Genomic DNA, 16,701 nt, shown 5'->3' with positions numbered 1-16,701 from the left:
TTAACCTCTACTTATTCTCCCTTCACATTATGGAAATGGACTTTTTTCATTTTTGCTTTTCTTCACCTCCAAAAAATCTCACCACAAATTTAGAATGCGAAGTGCCCTTAGAGACCCTCTAGTCCAACCCCCTTGTCTTACAGATGTGGAAATTGAGAGCTATAGAGTTTGAATGACTTGCCCCAGATCAAACAGGTAAATAAATGAATGGCAAAACCAGGATTCCAATTCAGTGGCCTGATGCCTGTACCCTGCTAACCAAACTCCCTTCTTATCTCAGTCTGTTCTCTCCCCTCATTCTTCACCTTCCTGTCCATCAGCACATCTACAGTGATATCAGGAGCATGTCTCTAGAGACTGCTTGCCCAGCTCCATGTCTTAGAGGACATGGAAATCATTCAGAATTGATAGTTTGTCTATCCTTTCTTCACATCTTTACTTCATAAAATCCTAAATAAGCCTATTTGATAACAGAACTTATTTCTCTGATTACAGTACTACCTATTTGTTACAGTAGATCCAGGACTTTTGTAGTGATGTAGGCATCATGAAAACTCAGATTCAAATCCTGCCTCTGACACTACCTACCTATAGGTTTGTTACTTCATCTAACTGGGCCTCAGTTTCCCCATATATAAATTGAGCTAGATAGCTTCTAAGGGCTAGATCTATGACCCTGTTATCCTAGTGGACTGAGTCTTGAACTCAACATCAAGAAAACCTCGGTTTGAATAAAATCATGCCTCTAACTCTTAAGAGTGGTTGACCATAGATAAATCACCTAACCTGTCTAAGCCTCAGTGTCCTCACCTGTAAAATGAAGATAGCTATACCTGTAGTGCCTACTTCACAGGGTTGTTATGAGGCTCAAATGAGTAAAAGTGTTTTGCAGACTTCAAAGCATTGCATCAATGTCCGGTGTTATTGTTACTTTCTTAGGTACCTTTGTCCCTCTGCTCTCATGTTGTCTATTCTAGCCTAACTTTTGCCTGAATCTATTTCCCTAATCTCCTTTTTTTGTAAGATCATGATTGTTACTTCTCTTGATTGATTACGCTTTCTCTTTAGTGTGCCTACCCATTCCCCTTAAAGATTCAACTCCAAACTCACATTCATTTTTCTCCCATGATGTATCTCAGTCTTTCTTGGCACCTTCATATTTCTGCTTCTTTCTCCACTCTATCCTTTGCTGCTCTGGTATTGCCACCTTTCAGGTACCTCCTTAGGATGAAAGGTTAATAGATCTTCTAAGGCTCCATCCATTCTATCAAATCCTCCCCACTGGCCACATGATCAATCTGAAAACAGTGGGACTCTATTTCCTTTCCTTGCATGACTCAAGAACGTCTCTGTAGAAGACCTCTGTTCACCATAAAGGAGAATGAAGAAATGGACCATGTTTCCTCCATTCATCTGTTATATTTCATGCTGAATTTGGCCTGGGATAATAATCATATCCAGAATTGGAAAGTTGATGAGTTGTGTACTGTCTCCTTATTCAATACTAGTCTTGAACCTCAACGAGAAGAAAGTTTGTTCTCATAGTAAATAATATTTATTCTTTCTAGTGTGTTCACAGAGACCTTGCAGCCAGGAATGTACTTGTGACTCATGGGAAAGTGGTGAAGATATGTGACTTTGGACTGGCCAGAGACATAATGAATGACTCCAACTATGTTGTCAGGGGCAATGTGAGGCTTATGTTTTTATCCATTTTTATTTTTATATCATTGTTCAATTTTATTCAATTAAACAAAAATTTATTAGGTACTTGCTGAGTAGAAGATATTGAGAAGATAGGGAGAAAATGACAGTTCCTGTCCTCAGGATGCTTACTATCTAATAAATGAATATGTTTTATTACATCTGCTTTTGATCGATGGGACAATAAACCTCACTACTTAAAAATGAGCTCCCTTCCACTGCCATCTCCCCTCCCCCCAGTAACATATAAATATGTGTCTAATAACAGCTTTGATTTCTGTGCCAAGAAAACTTTTTGGCTTTGAAGAAGAATCATTCTAAAATTATACAAACAAAAAAGCACCAAAACAGTTCCTATCTCACTGACTAGCCAGAAATAAGCTGATTCTAACTGAATTCTAACCTGAAATTATACATTTTGAAAATCCTATTCACATTTCAGTGGCATTTCTTTGAAAAATCACATTTACTGGTATATACATTAGTTCCTTTAGTTATTAAATGAAGAGACATAGTTAACGTCCAGTTATCTTACAAATAGTGGGTATTGCTACTGATAAGTGAATGAATGAAAAAGTACTTACTAAGTGCTTACTATGTGCCAAACACTGTACTAATGATGATCATCGAGCCTCTTTTTCTATTTTTCACAAAAATGTGAGGAATTATAAAGTTGTTCTAATTTTTCTGATGGAAATGAGACTAGAAAATTCCAGAGGCTTGAACTTCCAAACCCATCTGCAATCAGTTCCAAAATCTTGTTGATTTTACCTCAGTAATAGCTTTTATATCTGTCTCCTCTCCCCTCACATGACCACTACCCAAATTTAGACCTTCATCACCTCTTTCCTAGACTATGACAATAGTCTTCTAACTGTTCACCCTGCTTGTTTCTCCTCTCTCAAATCTATCCTCCACACAGAGGCCAAAACAGTCTTTGAAAAGGCAGGCTTGGCAATGTCACTCCCCTGCATACAAATCTTCTGTGGCTCCCTATTGCTCCAAGGATAATATGTAAATTCCTCAGTTTGTAGCCTTCAATTATCTGTCTCCAAGCTACTTTTCCAGTCTCTTACTACTCACCTTTCATCACTCTACATTCCAATAAAACTAGTCTATTAATTTTTCCTTGGAAGGCAACTAGATGGCTCAGACCTGATTTCAAATCTGGTCTCAGACACTGCCAATATGATCTTGGGCAAATCACTTAATCTTTGTTTGCCTTAATCTGCTGGAATAAGGAAATAGTAAACCACTTCCCCAAGAAAACCCCATGGACAGTATTGGGGTCATGAAGAGTCAAATACGACTGAACAAGAAAACTCTTTCTTGAACTCAACATTGGCCTTTCTTTGTACAGGCCATTTCCCAGATCTCACTTTAGGTTTGATTTGTTCAGTCTTCCCCAAGCACCCAGTTCTTGGAATTTTCCCTTCCCAAATTACGTTTTGCATAGTTTATCTGTGTACCTGTCCTATTGTCCTGTTGCTCCTTGGGAGCAGGGATTATTTTGTTTTTGTCTTTGTAATTCCAATGCCTAGCTCAGTACCTTGCACATAGTAGGCACTTAATAAATGAATTAGATGTTTATTAAATCTACATTTATTTTAGATTTAATCTAAATTTATCTTGTTAAATCTATTAAATCTTATTAAATCTTTGTGTCAAATAGGAAATTGTGATGAATATTACATATTGTGTGGCTGTCACGCCTAAATCTTTCTTTTCTTCAAAAAGACCTCCCAGTTACAGGGATGATTCTTCTTCCCACTAGACTTAGTCATCTTCACTGGTCCTGGGGAGCTCCCCAGTCCCACTATGGATAAAATCAGTAAAATTATATTAATAGGCCAAATACAATTCAATCATTCTGACCCCACTAACTGAAAAATTGTCACTAAAGTGAATAAATACCTTCCCACAAAACACAAATCACTCTTCTGGGCTTAATCAAGCAATTAGAATAACCCACTAGAAAATCAGTTTACCTATCATTCAAAACTGAGTTAATTTCACAAGTTTTGAGCATGCTTAACAACTCATATAAGCCATATACGGAGCTGTTACTCCAGTGGAAGGAGTATTTCTCTGCCTCTTCTGCCTAAAAGGAGAGGTTTTAAAAAATAGTCTTATTTAGGATCTAAGATCTTGTGGCTTCCTCCTCAACGGATATCTTCCTCATCTGGTTACTGTACTTTACTCTCTCAATCTGGCTAAAAAGTCCTTTTTCATCATAGCTGAGGTAAATAAAGCCACAGAAGCCCACATGCTGTCAGTTCTGGAAATTATGACCCATGCCACCCTCACCACAGTCTTGTGCATGGCAGCATTTCTGGGATGATCGGTCTTCCTAGAAGTTCACACATTCAGTAATACTCACTTACCCCTGATCAGTTGATTGGCTGGAGGAATTGTCTACTGCCAAGCCAGCCAGATTTTATGCACTTTTGTTCTTCTAGATTTATTTGAAAATGAATGTGTTTTTCAAGAGTACCAATCTTACAGTCAATTTAAAAGGGGGAAAATGAATTTTCCAGGTTGTAATCCTAAATGCTGGACTGTAAATTAAGCATGCATTTGTTTCCACTTAATAGTATTTTGTTTTTTTTTCCAATTACATGTAAAGATAGTTTTCGACATTCACTTTTATAAGATTTTGAGTTCCAAATTCTTCCCCCTCTTCCCCCAAGAGAGCATGCAATCTGATATAGGTTATACATGAACAATCATATTAAACGTATTTCCACGTTACTTGTGCTGTGAAAGAAGAATAAGAACAAAAGGGAAAAACCACAAGAAAGAAAAGCCAAAAAAGAAAAAAAGAAATAAAATAATATGCTTCGATCTGCATTCAGACTCCATAGTTCTTTCTCTGGATGTGGATAGCACTTTCCATCTTGAGTCTTTTGGAATTGTCTTAGATCATTAAGCATGCATTTTTTGGGGGGAAACTTTTTATTTTTTCTAATTACACATAAAAACAATTTTTAACATTCGTCTTTTTAAAATATGAGTTCCAAATTCTCTCCCTCCTCCCTCCCCACTCCTTGAGAAAGCAAGCAATTTGATATAGATTGCACATGTGTCATGCAAAACATATAAAAGAAAACACAGGCCAAAAAAAGCCACAAGAAAAATAAAGCAAAAAAAATGCTTCAATCTGCAAACTCTATCACTTCTTTTTGTGGGGATGGATAGCATTTTTCATCATAAGTCTTTCAGAAATTGTCTTGGATCCTTGTATTGCTGAGAATAGCTAATTCACAGTTCACAATTCACAGTTGATCAATATTGCTGTTACTGTGTACAATGTTCTCCTGGTTTTGCCCAATTTGCTTTGCATCAGTTCATTTAAATCTTTTGAGATTTTTCTGAAAGCATCCTGCTCATCATTTCTTGTAGCACAATAGTATTCCATAACAATCAAATGCCACAACTTGTTCAGCCATTTGCCAATTTATGAACATCCTTTCATTTTCCAATTCTTTGCCACAACAAAAAAGAGCTTAAACATGCATTTTAAAAAATTTAATTTTATTTATTTTTACACGCATATATGTGTGTATGTGTGTATATATATATAATATATATATAGATACATGTATATGTTAAAACCATACTATTCATACTTTTATTTATCAGTTCTTTCTTTGGAGGTAGATAGCATCTTCCATCATAGGTCCTTTGAAGTTCGTTTGAGTATTTATAATATTCAGAAAAACTTGGTGTTTCATGGTTATTCTTTGAACAATATTGTTGTTATGGTATATGATGTTCTCTTGGTTCTACTCATTTCACTCCATTATTTCAAAGCATGCATTCTTTAAAAACAGCATTTTTTAAAACTAATGTGAATTGATTAAACCAGTCTTTATAAATAGAAAGAAATTAAAATCAATGGAAAATGGAAAAGTCACCTTTGATCTCTTCTCCAGGCTCGGTTACCTGTGAAATGGATGGCTCCTGAAAGCCTATTTGAAGGCATATACACAATTAAGAGTGATGTCTGGTCCTTTGGAATATTGCTCTGGGAAATATTTTCTCTTGGTATGTTTTAATCCATGCAAAAAAATGTGCCAGGCACAGTCCAAAGTACTGGCTACCCAAAGACTAAAATAAAAATGCTTTTGAGAGGTACTGTGGGAAAAAAAAATTATGCATCTGTAGTTAAAAGAGCAGAATTCAGATCCTGACTCTGTCACTTACTACCTTGGGTGTAACCTTGGGCAGTGTTCTCTCTTGGTCTCAGTTTCTTCATCTATAAAATGAGGAGGTTGACTATAGGTGGCACTATCAGTGGTATTGCATTCAAATAGAAAAGACTACTGCAGACTGCAAGTTGACTTAAAGAACCACAAATCAACATTATCTAGGTTACCTTGTGGAGTAGCTAGGGGATGCAATGGATAGAGTACCCAGTCTAGAGTCAAGAACACTCATGTTTTTGAGTTCAAATCTGGCCTTGGACACTGACTGGCTGTGTGGCCCTGGACAAATCACTTGACCCTGTTTGCCTCAATTTTCTCATCTGTAAAATGAACTGGAGAAAGAAATGACAAACCATTCCAGTGTCTTTGCTAAGAAACCCCAAATGGGGGGCAGCTAAGTGGTGCAGTGAATAGAGCAGTGGTCCTGAAGTCAGGAGGACCTGAGTTCAAATTTTACTTCAGACACTGGACTCTTACTAGCTGTGTGACCTTGGGTAAGTCACTTAACTCCAATTGCCTCACTTCCCCCTTCCAAAAAAAAAAAAGAAACCGTAAATGGGGTCACAAAGAGTCAGATGCAACCAAAATGACTGATCAACAACAAAATGTTGCATTGTATTTTTGTTTATTTTGTTAAACATTTCCCAATTATATTTTAATCTGGTTGGGTCCCAGTGACTTTGATTCCTCTGGGTTGACTTCTGATGTCCCTGGCTCTGGATCAGAGGACCTTGGTGCAGAATCCCATTTTTGATTCTTACTGCCTTTGTGACCTTAGACAAGTCACTTAACCTGCCTGTAAAGTCAAGGGGTTGGTCCAAATGGCATTTGAGGTTCCTTCCTGTACTGGATCCTATGATCCCTCTATGGTAGGAGGCTTGTCTCCCTGCATTCTGGCTCTAGATTTTTTGTCTCTTGTATCCCTCCCCCTTAAGGAGCCCATTCAAATAAAAAGCCTGAAAGCAGGGGCTTGTTTGATGCTAATTATATTCCATTTGGATACTGATTTTATTTCCCTGATGTTTTTTCTCAGGTGTGAATCCTTACCCTGGCATTCCGGTTGACAATAATTTCTACAAGCTCATTCAAAGTGGATTTAAAATGGATCAGCCATTTTATGCTACAGAAGAAATGTAAGTAGAAACGTAAATTAAGATTTAAAGCACATTGCATCACATTTCAAACAAGCACTAGTTTCTCCCCAGAGAGCCAGGGAAAGTAAAATGCTGAGAAAGTACAACAGACAAAAAATAATTTCTCATGAAAAAGAAAAAATCTCCCTTTTCACTTGGGTTCCCTAGAAAACTATTTCAGCATAGCATATAATCTTGCACTAGGTGGTACAGTGGTTAGAGCACAGGACCTTGCATCAGGAAGACCTGAGTTCAAATACAACCTCAGACACTTTCTAGCTGTGTGACCCAGGGCAAGTCACTTAACCCTATTTGCCTCTGTTTCCCCATCAGTAAAATGAGCTGGAGAAGGACATGGTAGACCACTCCAGTATCTTTGCCAAGAAAACTCCAAATGGAGTCATGAAGAGTCAGACAAAGCTGGAACAACATAAATCTATTTTGCTGTGAGGTCCTGGTATATAGGAAGGAAAATTGGCTGTAGATTTAGAGTATCTGAGTTCAAATCCTATGCTTGCTGCTTAGTATCTGTGTGACCATGAATGAATCATTTAACTTCTCTGGGCCTGTTTATTCCCCTGTAAAATTAGGAGGTTGTACTAGAGGGCTTCTGAGGTCTCTCCCATTTCTAAGTCTGATCCCTTTCCTGTGGGAGGGCCCTCTCTCTTGATCTCTTTTATCTTCACCCTGCAGGACCCAAATGACTTGATGGTCCTGGACAACTTAAATTATAATTGGGCTAACTTCCTTAAGGGTGATCAAACTGGATGCCAATCAATGTTCAAGACCTCTGCATCTGCACCAGGCAACCATTTATCTTTCCAATCTATCTCCACCTTTTCCCCAAGTCTCTTTTTGTCTTCCCTGTTAGAATTGTAAGTGTTCACAGCAGAATTTAGCCTGAAATTAGCTCTCCATGTAGCCAAAATGACACTTCATGAGATGGAAATTAATGATTTGACTTCATACTGGTTTACTCACCTTGGTCCTTTTCTTTATTCCATTGTTCCTGCAGCTACTTTATAATGCAATCCTGCTGGTCTTTTGACTCCAGAAAAAGGCCATCCTTCCCACATCTGACTTCTTTTCTGGGGTGTCAACTGGCAGATGCAGAAGTTGCGGTATGTAGTGCAAAGGGGATCCTGTCTAACTTGAGAGTTTTGTCTTTTTTTGGTTTAGGTGGGAAGAGAAGGAAATTTACTGTCACCAGGGACATCTCTGAACAGAAGTGATCAATTCCCTTCATCTCTAGGATTTTTTGTTTGTTTCAGTGTTTCTGAGGGTACACAATGTCTAGTCATGGATACTTTTATGAAAATAGTAGTTTTTCCTGAAGACTTAGCTGATAATTTCATCAGTAAATATCTAGAAGGGAATCATGTCAAACAAACTCAAATTCAGTTCTTATCGACTGGAAAATCAGCTATTTTTTAGCTGTTTTTCTTAGTTTTTTATTCCAATGCCTCATGGTGTAATAGCTAGAAAACTGACTTTGGGGCCAGGAAGACCTGAGTCTGAGTCATACTTATGATACTTACTGGTTGTGTGATGCTTGGCAAGTTACTTAGTGCTCTGAACAACTCTCTTTAACTATAAATTGAAGAGAAGGTACCAACCTACATTTGAGGAAGTGGTTTCCTTATTCAGAATTTCCATATACAATGAACCACAGGTCCAGATGGGGATAGATCCCAATCCTATCCTTATCCTTTTATTCTAATATAGTTGGACTAACCCATTATGACATTATGACAAAAGTTAGATCCTTGAGATTTGGAACCATCCAGGCTCTACCCCATCACCTGATGATAGAAGAAAATTTTCCTTCCAATGATGTTTCTGTTGTCCCTTCAAATAAAATGCTGTCTAGTAGCTCCTGCACACTGGAAATCAAGTTTCTGTTTGGATTTCTGCCTTCTTTTCACCAAGTTGTAGTTGAAGAATAGGCTTTTTCCCTGTGTTGGCATACTTTGGCACATATTGAAACTAAGAATCATTGCCGGTGATTTGGATCAAAAAGATTGAAGAAATGGAGCATTTTTTTAAGTATGGAAGTCCCTTGTTCCCTTTCTTTCTTTTATCTGCTTTAGCATAAAATTGTTAATGAACTATCAATCCAAGGTAGTTATAGACAAGTGATCTGAGAGGAGGAACTCTGGATCTGCCCCAGGCAAGACTATATTAAGAACCATAGCATGTGTTTAACCATGCCAGTGATAATACGGCTGAGAATGACTGGGAACATTTCGTCTCCACCTCCATGCTTTAGTCCCATGCTCTTCTTTCCTTCCAGACACTTATAAAATGCTTAGTATAGTGCCTGACACATAGATGGTACTTAATAAATGCTTGTTCCCTCTCCCCCTTCCTCACCTCCATGCCTTGAAATTTAGGTTCCCATGCCAGTGCCACCTTCTTCCCCCTAGTTGTTAATGCTTTCCCTTTTTACCTCATATTGTGTATTTTGCATTTTCCTCTCCACATACACATCCCATCTTCTCTCACCTGTTTCCTCCTCAGCGGAATGTAAATTCCATGAAATAAGGGACTGTCTCATTTTCCTCTTTCTATTCCTGGAACCTAACATGGTACCTGGCTTGTAGAACTAAATTAAATTGAACATTAGGGCAAGTTTTATTTCCATTTTAAAGAAGGAAATATGGAGATTCAGGGATTTCCCCAAGACTGCCCAGAAACTTATAAGTAGAGCCAGCATAATTTCTGGGTCCCATAGAAAATTTTCAGAAAAGTCCTCTCCCTTCCATCTCTTTACTCCTGTTAATTATGAAATAAACAAATCACCAATAGAGAAGAGCCACTTCCATTTTCTGCCATCCTGACCCTCTGGCACTGCAAAGGTTTACTGTTATTTAAAATATTGGTAGAACCAAGTTTGGAATAAAGGATTTAACCCTGACTCAGTTTCTTCATGGATAGTGGTCGGACTAAAATTACTTGCCATGTAATATAACATGCTACGCATTTTAAGAAAGGCAATGAGACACAGTGGATAGAGGGCCAGCTTTGGAATCAGGAACATCTGAGTTCTAGTCCTGATTCTAACAAATACTAACTTTTTGTCCTGGGAGCAAATCGCTTGAACTTTCAATGTCCAGCCAACCCTCAAAGACTGTAATCACAAATACCCATCTGCTTAGTAAAGGAAGGAGGGAGTTTTCATACCCTAAAAGTTCTCCGTCCTAGCAAAGAAGTCACAGGTCCGGACAAAAACAAAACAAAAATGACTGATGTGTTTTAAAACCTTTGGATGAAAAGCGAGCAATGTGGAATCTTATCTAATAAAAGTTACAGTCACCCTCTTCATGTGTTGGTCCAAGTAATAATGTTCTTCCTCTTTCTCATATTTAGATGTATCAAAATATTGATGATGGAATCTCTAAACCTATGTCCAGTTACCAAAACAGGTCATCTGGCAGCAGTCAGATCAGTCCAGGTCAACCCCCTCCTCAGACCCAGGATAAAGATTCCTAGAAAATCAACTGAGTCTTCTTGACTTCGCTCTCAAATCTTTATGTGTGCTTCACATTGCCAAAAGGAGACTGGTGGAATCACCAAAGTGAAATGAATCATCAGCTGCCACCATGTTGGGATGTTCTCTAAATGTTCAGACAGGGTTTGTTCTTATTTTAAAGGGAAATTTTGTTAAAAAAAAAACAAGAAGGAGAAAAGAAAGTCAAGGAAAACTGATTAATTATAACCTGGTTTGTATAAGTCCTTGCAACCAAAGGCCTTCCCATGATGCCTACATGGAAATTACATACTTGAATTATATTGTGTTTTTGTAAATATCTAAAAACATTTTATTAAGTGCTTAATATGACTTTTTAAACCCAACTTTGAAAATCACATGTATGTACTTTAAAGTTATCTTTTTTTAGGTATTCTATGAGTGTACTTTTATGGGACAGAAATAAACTTTCTACTTTTATAATGTTTCTTACTGAATTTTTCCAAGTGATAGATTTAGAGTATCTAATTTTCATTTAATTTGAGCATTTCTATTGACTCATATTTGATGAGCTCCCTTCCAAGCTGGTCTCCTATTAAAACTCCGCAGCGCAGAGTAATACATTTCCCCCCTCTCCCCTCTCCTCTCTCTTGTATCATTATGGCTCAAAAATTTAAAGTCTTCCCTCACTCCTCTTTTTCATTTCTCCACATATTCCCTAAGTCCTCTCATTTTTTCTTTCTAATGTTCTCTCTAACTTAACTCTCAGTCTCATCAGCTTTACTTTTGGAACAACACGAACTCTCTACTCTGACCAAACTGGTCTGTTCCTTGTTCCCCGGTCACATCAAGAACATTTCCTCCTCCCTTACTCACCTACCCAATGGGCCTTCCACTCTTGGCCACTTGTATAAATCTCACTTTCAAGACCAAAGTAGAGTCCCCTGCCCTCTGGGAGGCTTTCCTCCGCTGCCCCAGATCCCAGCAGTCTCCCTCTTTTGAGCTCCTGTAGGATGTACCACCTGGATGTTTCATTTGGCACTGAGCTTAAACTTCTCTGCATTTATCCTTTTATGCATATGTTCTGTCTCCTCGACTCTACTATGAGACCCTTGCACAGAGAGACCATGTCTTACGCTGGCCCCCGGTCTAGCAGTTGGGGGTGGGGGGGAGTGCTTTGCTGTCAGCAGGGTTCTCAGCCTGTCAATAGCACTTACTTGCCCCCACCCTTGCATGGGTCAAGGCTCTTTCCAAACAGTCACCCAACCTTTCCCTTCTGGCATGACTTTCTCTCCAGGGTCTCGCTTAGTGGTTTTCCTTTCAAAGCAGTCCCGTAAGCAAGAAAGGGCTCCAATACCAGCCCAGGGGTTTGCCAACCCCTCTACCAGTCAGGTGACTGACTCATTGCCCCAAGAGAACTACATAATATATTCCTTCTTTCTTGGGAAATTATTTTTTCTTAAATCAGTAATTCTCTTTTCTTTAGATCCAAGCCCCCAGAAAAGGAATTACTCTAGCAAAATAACTTTCTCTCTCTTTCTCTCTTTCTTTCTCTCTCTCTCTCTCTCTCTCTCTCTCTCTCTCTCTCTCTCTCTCTCTCCTCCTTTCTTTATCTTTCTGTCTCTCTCTCCCCTTCTCTCCCTTCTTTCTCTCTGGATCTTTCTGTCTTTTTTATGTCTCTCTCTTCCTCTGTCCCTGTGCCCCCCTTTCTGTCTTTGTCTTTCTATTTCTCTCTGTTTCTGTCTGTCTGTCTCCCCCCTTTCCTGTCACTACTTTAAGACCCTTCTCCATTGCATTTGAACAAGAATATGCAAAAATCAGCAAAGCAATGATTAGCTGCATTTTCCATATTTGTAAAAACAAAGTTAACTGAAGGACAAAGACAACAAAGATAAGTATGGGAAAACAGGCACATGCCTTCTCATGAGAAAGGGAAGAAAAGAGAAGAAAGAAAAACTGGAGGAATCCATCTTGTAGGGGTGTGTGTGTGTGTGTGTGTGTGTGTGTGTGTGTGTGTGTGGTAGGGAGAGGAGTGGAGCAGCGGAGAGGTGTTAGCAGCACTGCATCATTCCAATATACTTCCTGTACAATCTTCTCCCATTGCTTTGGACCTGGGGCCTGGAGCCTGGGACCGAAGATCTCACAGCTGTAGTTTCCTTCCTCAAAAGCTTCTGCTCTGTCTTTAGCTCCCCAGCTTACAGAGGAGGCTCCTGTCCTTCTCTCCGGTTCATTGCTGCCACTCTGCTGCTAGCTTGTGCACACTCTCTCTTGCATGGCTTAGGGTGGGAAGTCACATCCATCTCCCCCAATTATGCCACCCACTCTGAGGGGGATATGAAAAAAGGACAAAATGATCAGAGACTCTGCCCCTAAATCAGGCATCCATCTGCAGCATCCTAGTCTCCTTGGCAAAACCAAGGCAGCTACATCTGCAAATAACACAAAACTGCCAGGTACTTACTGTGAGCATATTGTTAGATGATGGTGGTGATAGGCAAGAAACCATTTGTTAAATAAAAATTAAAAGTAGTATCTTTATATTCATAAAAGTCATCCTATCTCTCTGCCAAGTTTCTTCTCTTCCAAGTGGCTTCACTCAGGCCTCACACAGAATATAATAATAAGGAATGGTCTCTAGGTAGTCTATGAGTAACAGAACTCTGCAAATGACTTCATCCTGGTTAGCTACCAATAGAGAAATCCCTTTAATGAAAATGGCCCATGTAATGGAATGGATATGCACCCTCATCTCCTGGTCCCCTGCCCTGGCCCCTTTCCCATACCCTCTACTACTGCTTTTCAGCTTCCTTTTGTGTTTTCTTCCCCCATTAGTTGATAAGCTCCTTGAGACTGTGTTTCTTCCTTGTATTGCATTCCTAGAACTTAGCACAGTGTCTGGGCACAGATTAGGCACTCCATAAATGACTATTAACTAACTGGCTTGGATCACAGTGTTTTTGCCTTGGTTCTTGAAAAACTTGTTTATGGAATGAAGGCATTAAAATATTAGCATCTAAGATTAGACCCTGGATAATACAATCGAGTTTTATTGGTTCAACACTCATTATTGGGTAGATTCAAATAGAATAAAGGTCAAATTATGTCCTCCGAAACATAACTCCTGTCCCTTAATATGACTACATATAGTAAAAGCCAAATATAGCACAGTCTCCAAGCAATGTAATAGAGAGCAATTTGGTGGAATGAGCTCTGAATTTAGAGTCAGAGGACCTGATCTCAAATATCAGCTCTATTTCTACCTACATGACTGTAGCCAAGGTGCTTAAAATGCTCTAGGGCCTCAGTTTCTTTATCTGTAAAATGAAGGGACCAGACTAAATTGCATCTGAAGTGTCTCCCAGCTCTAAATCTATTACCTTATCATCCAAAGCATGGGTAGCAAGGTGACTCAGTGGATAGAGCATTGGGCCTGAAGTCAGAAAGAATCATTTTCCTGAGTCCAAATCTGGCCTCAGACACTTACTAGATATGGAACTCGGGGTAAGTCACTTAATCCTGTTTGCCTCAGTTTCCTCATCTGTAAAATGAGCTGGAGAAGGAAATGGCAAAACACTCCAGTATCTTCACCAAGAAAACCCCAAATGGGGTCACAAAGAGTTGAACATGAATGATAGAAGACTAAAAATGATCCACCATAGCCAACAATATCCCCTTGTCTAATGAAGGGCTTTTCATGAATGTGACCAGTAGGTGGCGCCCCAGGATTGCTGTTTGCAGGACTAGTCAGTCTCTCTCCACGGGTCAGTTCATTACTTACTGATAAGGAAAATGAAACTCATCCAACTGACTGAAATCACATTTTACAAGTAATCTTCTTGAATACAGGAACTGACTTGATTTTCTCTCTTTATTCACAATGCTTACTTAGCACAATGCTTGGCACTAAGTGCTTAATAAATGCTTTTTTCATCCATTCATTCCATTTTTTCACTTGAAATTATTCCATTTCATCTCCACTGACTAAAAAGATAAGTGGTTTAAAGTACAAGGAAGTATTATAATTATAAAATAAACGTGTTTTTTGCTTGGGGTTTGATAATATTTTTTCTTGGCTGCTGCTAGTAAAACCTCTCACTTTGAAGAAAATTTTTGTAAAAATCAAGTATTTTGATTTTTTTTTATTGAGCATACCACAAATTAGTATATATATATGTGAGCGTGAACCCTAAGGGTGCTGCTGCATACAAAGCTTCTCCAATGAGTAGGTGAAAATTGTGTTGTTTCCTAACAAATTTACATTTCTCAGATTGATTTAATCTAGACAGATTATTGAGTTTGATTGCTCACACAATTTTTGCCAACCCTTGGTCACTTCTTTTCACTCTGTAATAATCCTGAAATCATAAGAACGTAGACATACAGTTGGAAGAGACCTTATAGACAACCTAGTCCAATTCCCTCATTTTATGCAATCCACATGTGGAAACAGAAGCTCCAAAGAAATGAAATTATTCATCCTAGGTCACACAGACAGTGTTTCACTTATTTTACTAAGTGCTATACAGATTTACAGATACAAGAAGTCCTCATAAATCACAAGAGTGTGTAAATTTCTTAAAAGCCATTTTGAAAGTTCTTTATTTTTCACTGTTTAATATTTCTCATTTAATAAAATAAAACTAAGAAGTCAAAATAAATAAATCACAAGTTGCTTGTGAGTAGATTCCTGAGACAGATCACAAAAGTCTACCAAAATTATAACTTATTTGAAGTATACTACCATGCTAATTAATAATACTATAGAATCTCATCACTGTTTATCATCAGATGTCAATAAGAAACTGTGTCCAGAGGTCAAATTTTGAGTTGCCAGAAGCATCTTTCCTCCTGAATTTTTGGCACGGGGAACGTAAAGTCCTATACCTCCAGGCAATTACCGCTGATTGTCATAGGGGCATGTACATTCAGAGGAAATATATCTAGGAGACCCAGAGCAGCATCTGTCCTTAAACACTTAAATTACTATTCAAGAAGATTCTTCTGTTTTCTCTCTTAATGCCAACAGCCTACTCCTTAACCCCCCAAGGTTCATTGAGCCCAGAGTTTACCAACCTCTTTTTGTTTATTAATTCTCAGATGAGATCAGGTTTAAAAGCTGAAGAATCAAAGCAAACCAAAATGCTAAGACGTTTTGTGGCGTTACAAATGCATAGAAATGTTTTCCTTGAGGCACCATACAAGAAGTACAGTAGGTTCTTGAAAGATTAAAAAAAAAGATATCTGTTGAATTAAATTGTCTCCTTATTTTCTCATCAGATGACTCACTTTCTGTTTCAAATCAATTTAATTGTAATAAGACAGGTCATTTTTATTACCAATAACAGAGAGGGGGGAATCTTAGACAGCTTGGGATTTTCTCACCACTTGCCTTTTGAAGCTGGTCTTCTGTTGTGGGAGTGTGGTAGCTCTAGAAGGGCTAATGAAGAGCCAAGAAGAGACCTTGACAGAGACTTTCCATCTCTCTGTCTCCCTCCAGTTCTTTGTTGCCTCTGTCCCATTTTAATACAGCAAACCCTAGCACAGAGACATTCTTAGCTGGGATGAAAAACTAGGACTGGGTCGGGGTTTGGGATGGTGGTTAAAACTGGCACTGGAAGTCAGAAAAGGAAGCAGCCCTAGATGGATTTCAAAGTCTGAAGTATTGAGGAAGGTACTAGGAGAAGAAAGAGGGAAGAAACAATGTGCAAACAGATAATGATATATGCAATAGTTTTGAGAAGTGAGTACCAACAACTAATGAGATCAAGAAAGGCACTATGTAGGAAATGGTATATGAACTGAACCTTGAAGTTATCTAGAGAGTCTAAGAAGTAGAAGGGAGGAGGGTAATGCAAAGACACAAAAGGGAGAAAAGGATTGATGGGTTCAAGAAACAGCAAGTAGGCCAGTTTGTCTATACTGAAAATAGAATGCAAGAATAGGAGCAATGTATAATAAGGCTGAAGAGATAGAATAAAAGCCATTTCCCAATTGATAAATAGTTAAAGGACACAAACAGGCTGTTTTCAAGGGAAGAAATCCAAGCTATTAATAGTCATAGAAAAAATGATGCAAATCACTAGTAGTCAGAGAAGGGTAAATTAAAACAACTCTGATGTTCTATCAGATTGGCAAGTTAACAAAAAAGGAAAATGATAAATGTTGGAAGGGCTATGGGAAAACAAGT

At 38.5% G+C, this 16,701-nt stretch overlaps 1 protein-coding gene across 1 annotated transcript in view; it reads left to right on the top strand.

The window, feature by feature from the left end:
* FLT3 (fms related receptor tyrosine kinase 3) overlaps positions 1 to 10,907 on the top strand; it is an 83,086-nt gene extending 72,179 nt beyond the window's left edge. Inside the window, exons 21-25 of the mRNA XM_036744002.1 lie at positions 1,569 to 1,691; positions 5,640 to 5,751; positions 6,946 to 7,045; positions 8,061 to 8,166; positions 10,415 to 10,907. Coding sequence (XP_036599897.1) covers positions 1,569 to 1,691; positions 5,640 to 5,751; positions 6,946 to 7,045; positions 8,061 to 8,166; positions 10,415 to 10,537 — 564 coding nt within the window. The 3' untranslated portion in view covers positions 10,538 to 10,907. The remainder of the gene's footprint in view (positions 1 to 1,568; positions 1,692 to 5,639; positions 5,752 to 6,945; positions 7,046 to 8,060; positions 8,167 to 10,414) is intronic.
* The last annotated feature ends 5,794 nt before the right edge of the window (positions 10,908 to 16,701 follow it).

This window comes from Trichosurus vulpecula, chromosome 2 (genome assembly GCF_011100635.1).
Source record: "Trichosurus vulpecula isolate mTriVul1 chromosome 2, mTriVul1.pri, whole genome shotgun sequence".
Classification (NCBI taxonomy): Eukaryota; Metazoa; Chordata; class Mammalia; order Diprotodontia; family Phalangeridae; genus Trichosurus; species Trichosurus vulpecula.
The sequence above is the reverse complement of the archived record's forward strand: the minus strand, read 5'-3'. Positions and strand labels throughout refer to the sequence as shown.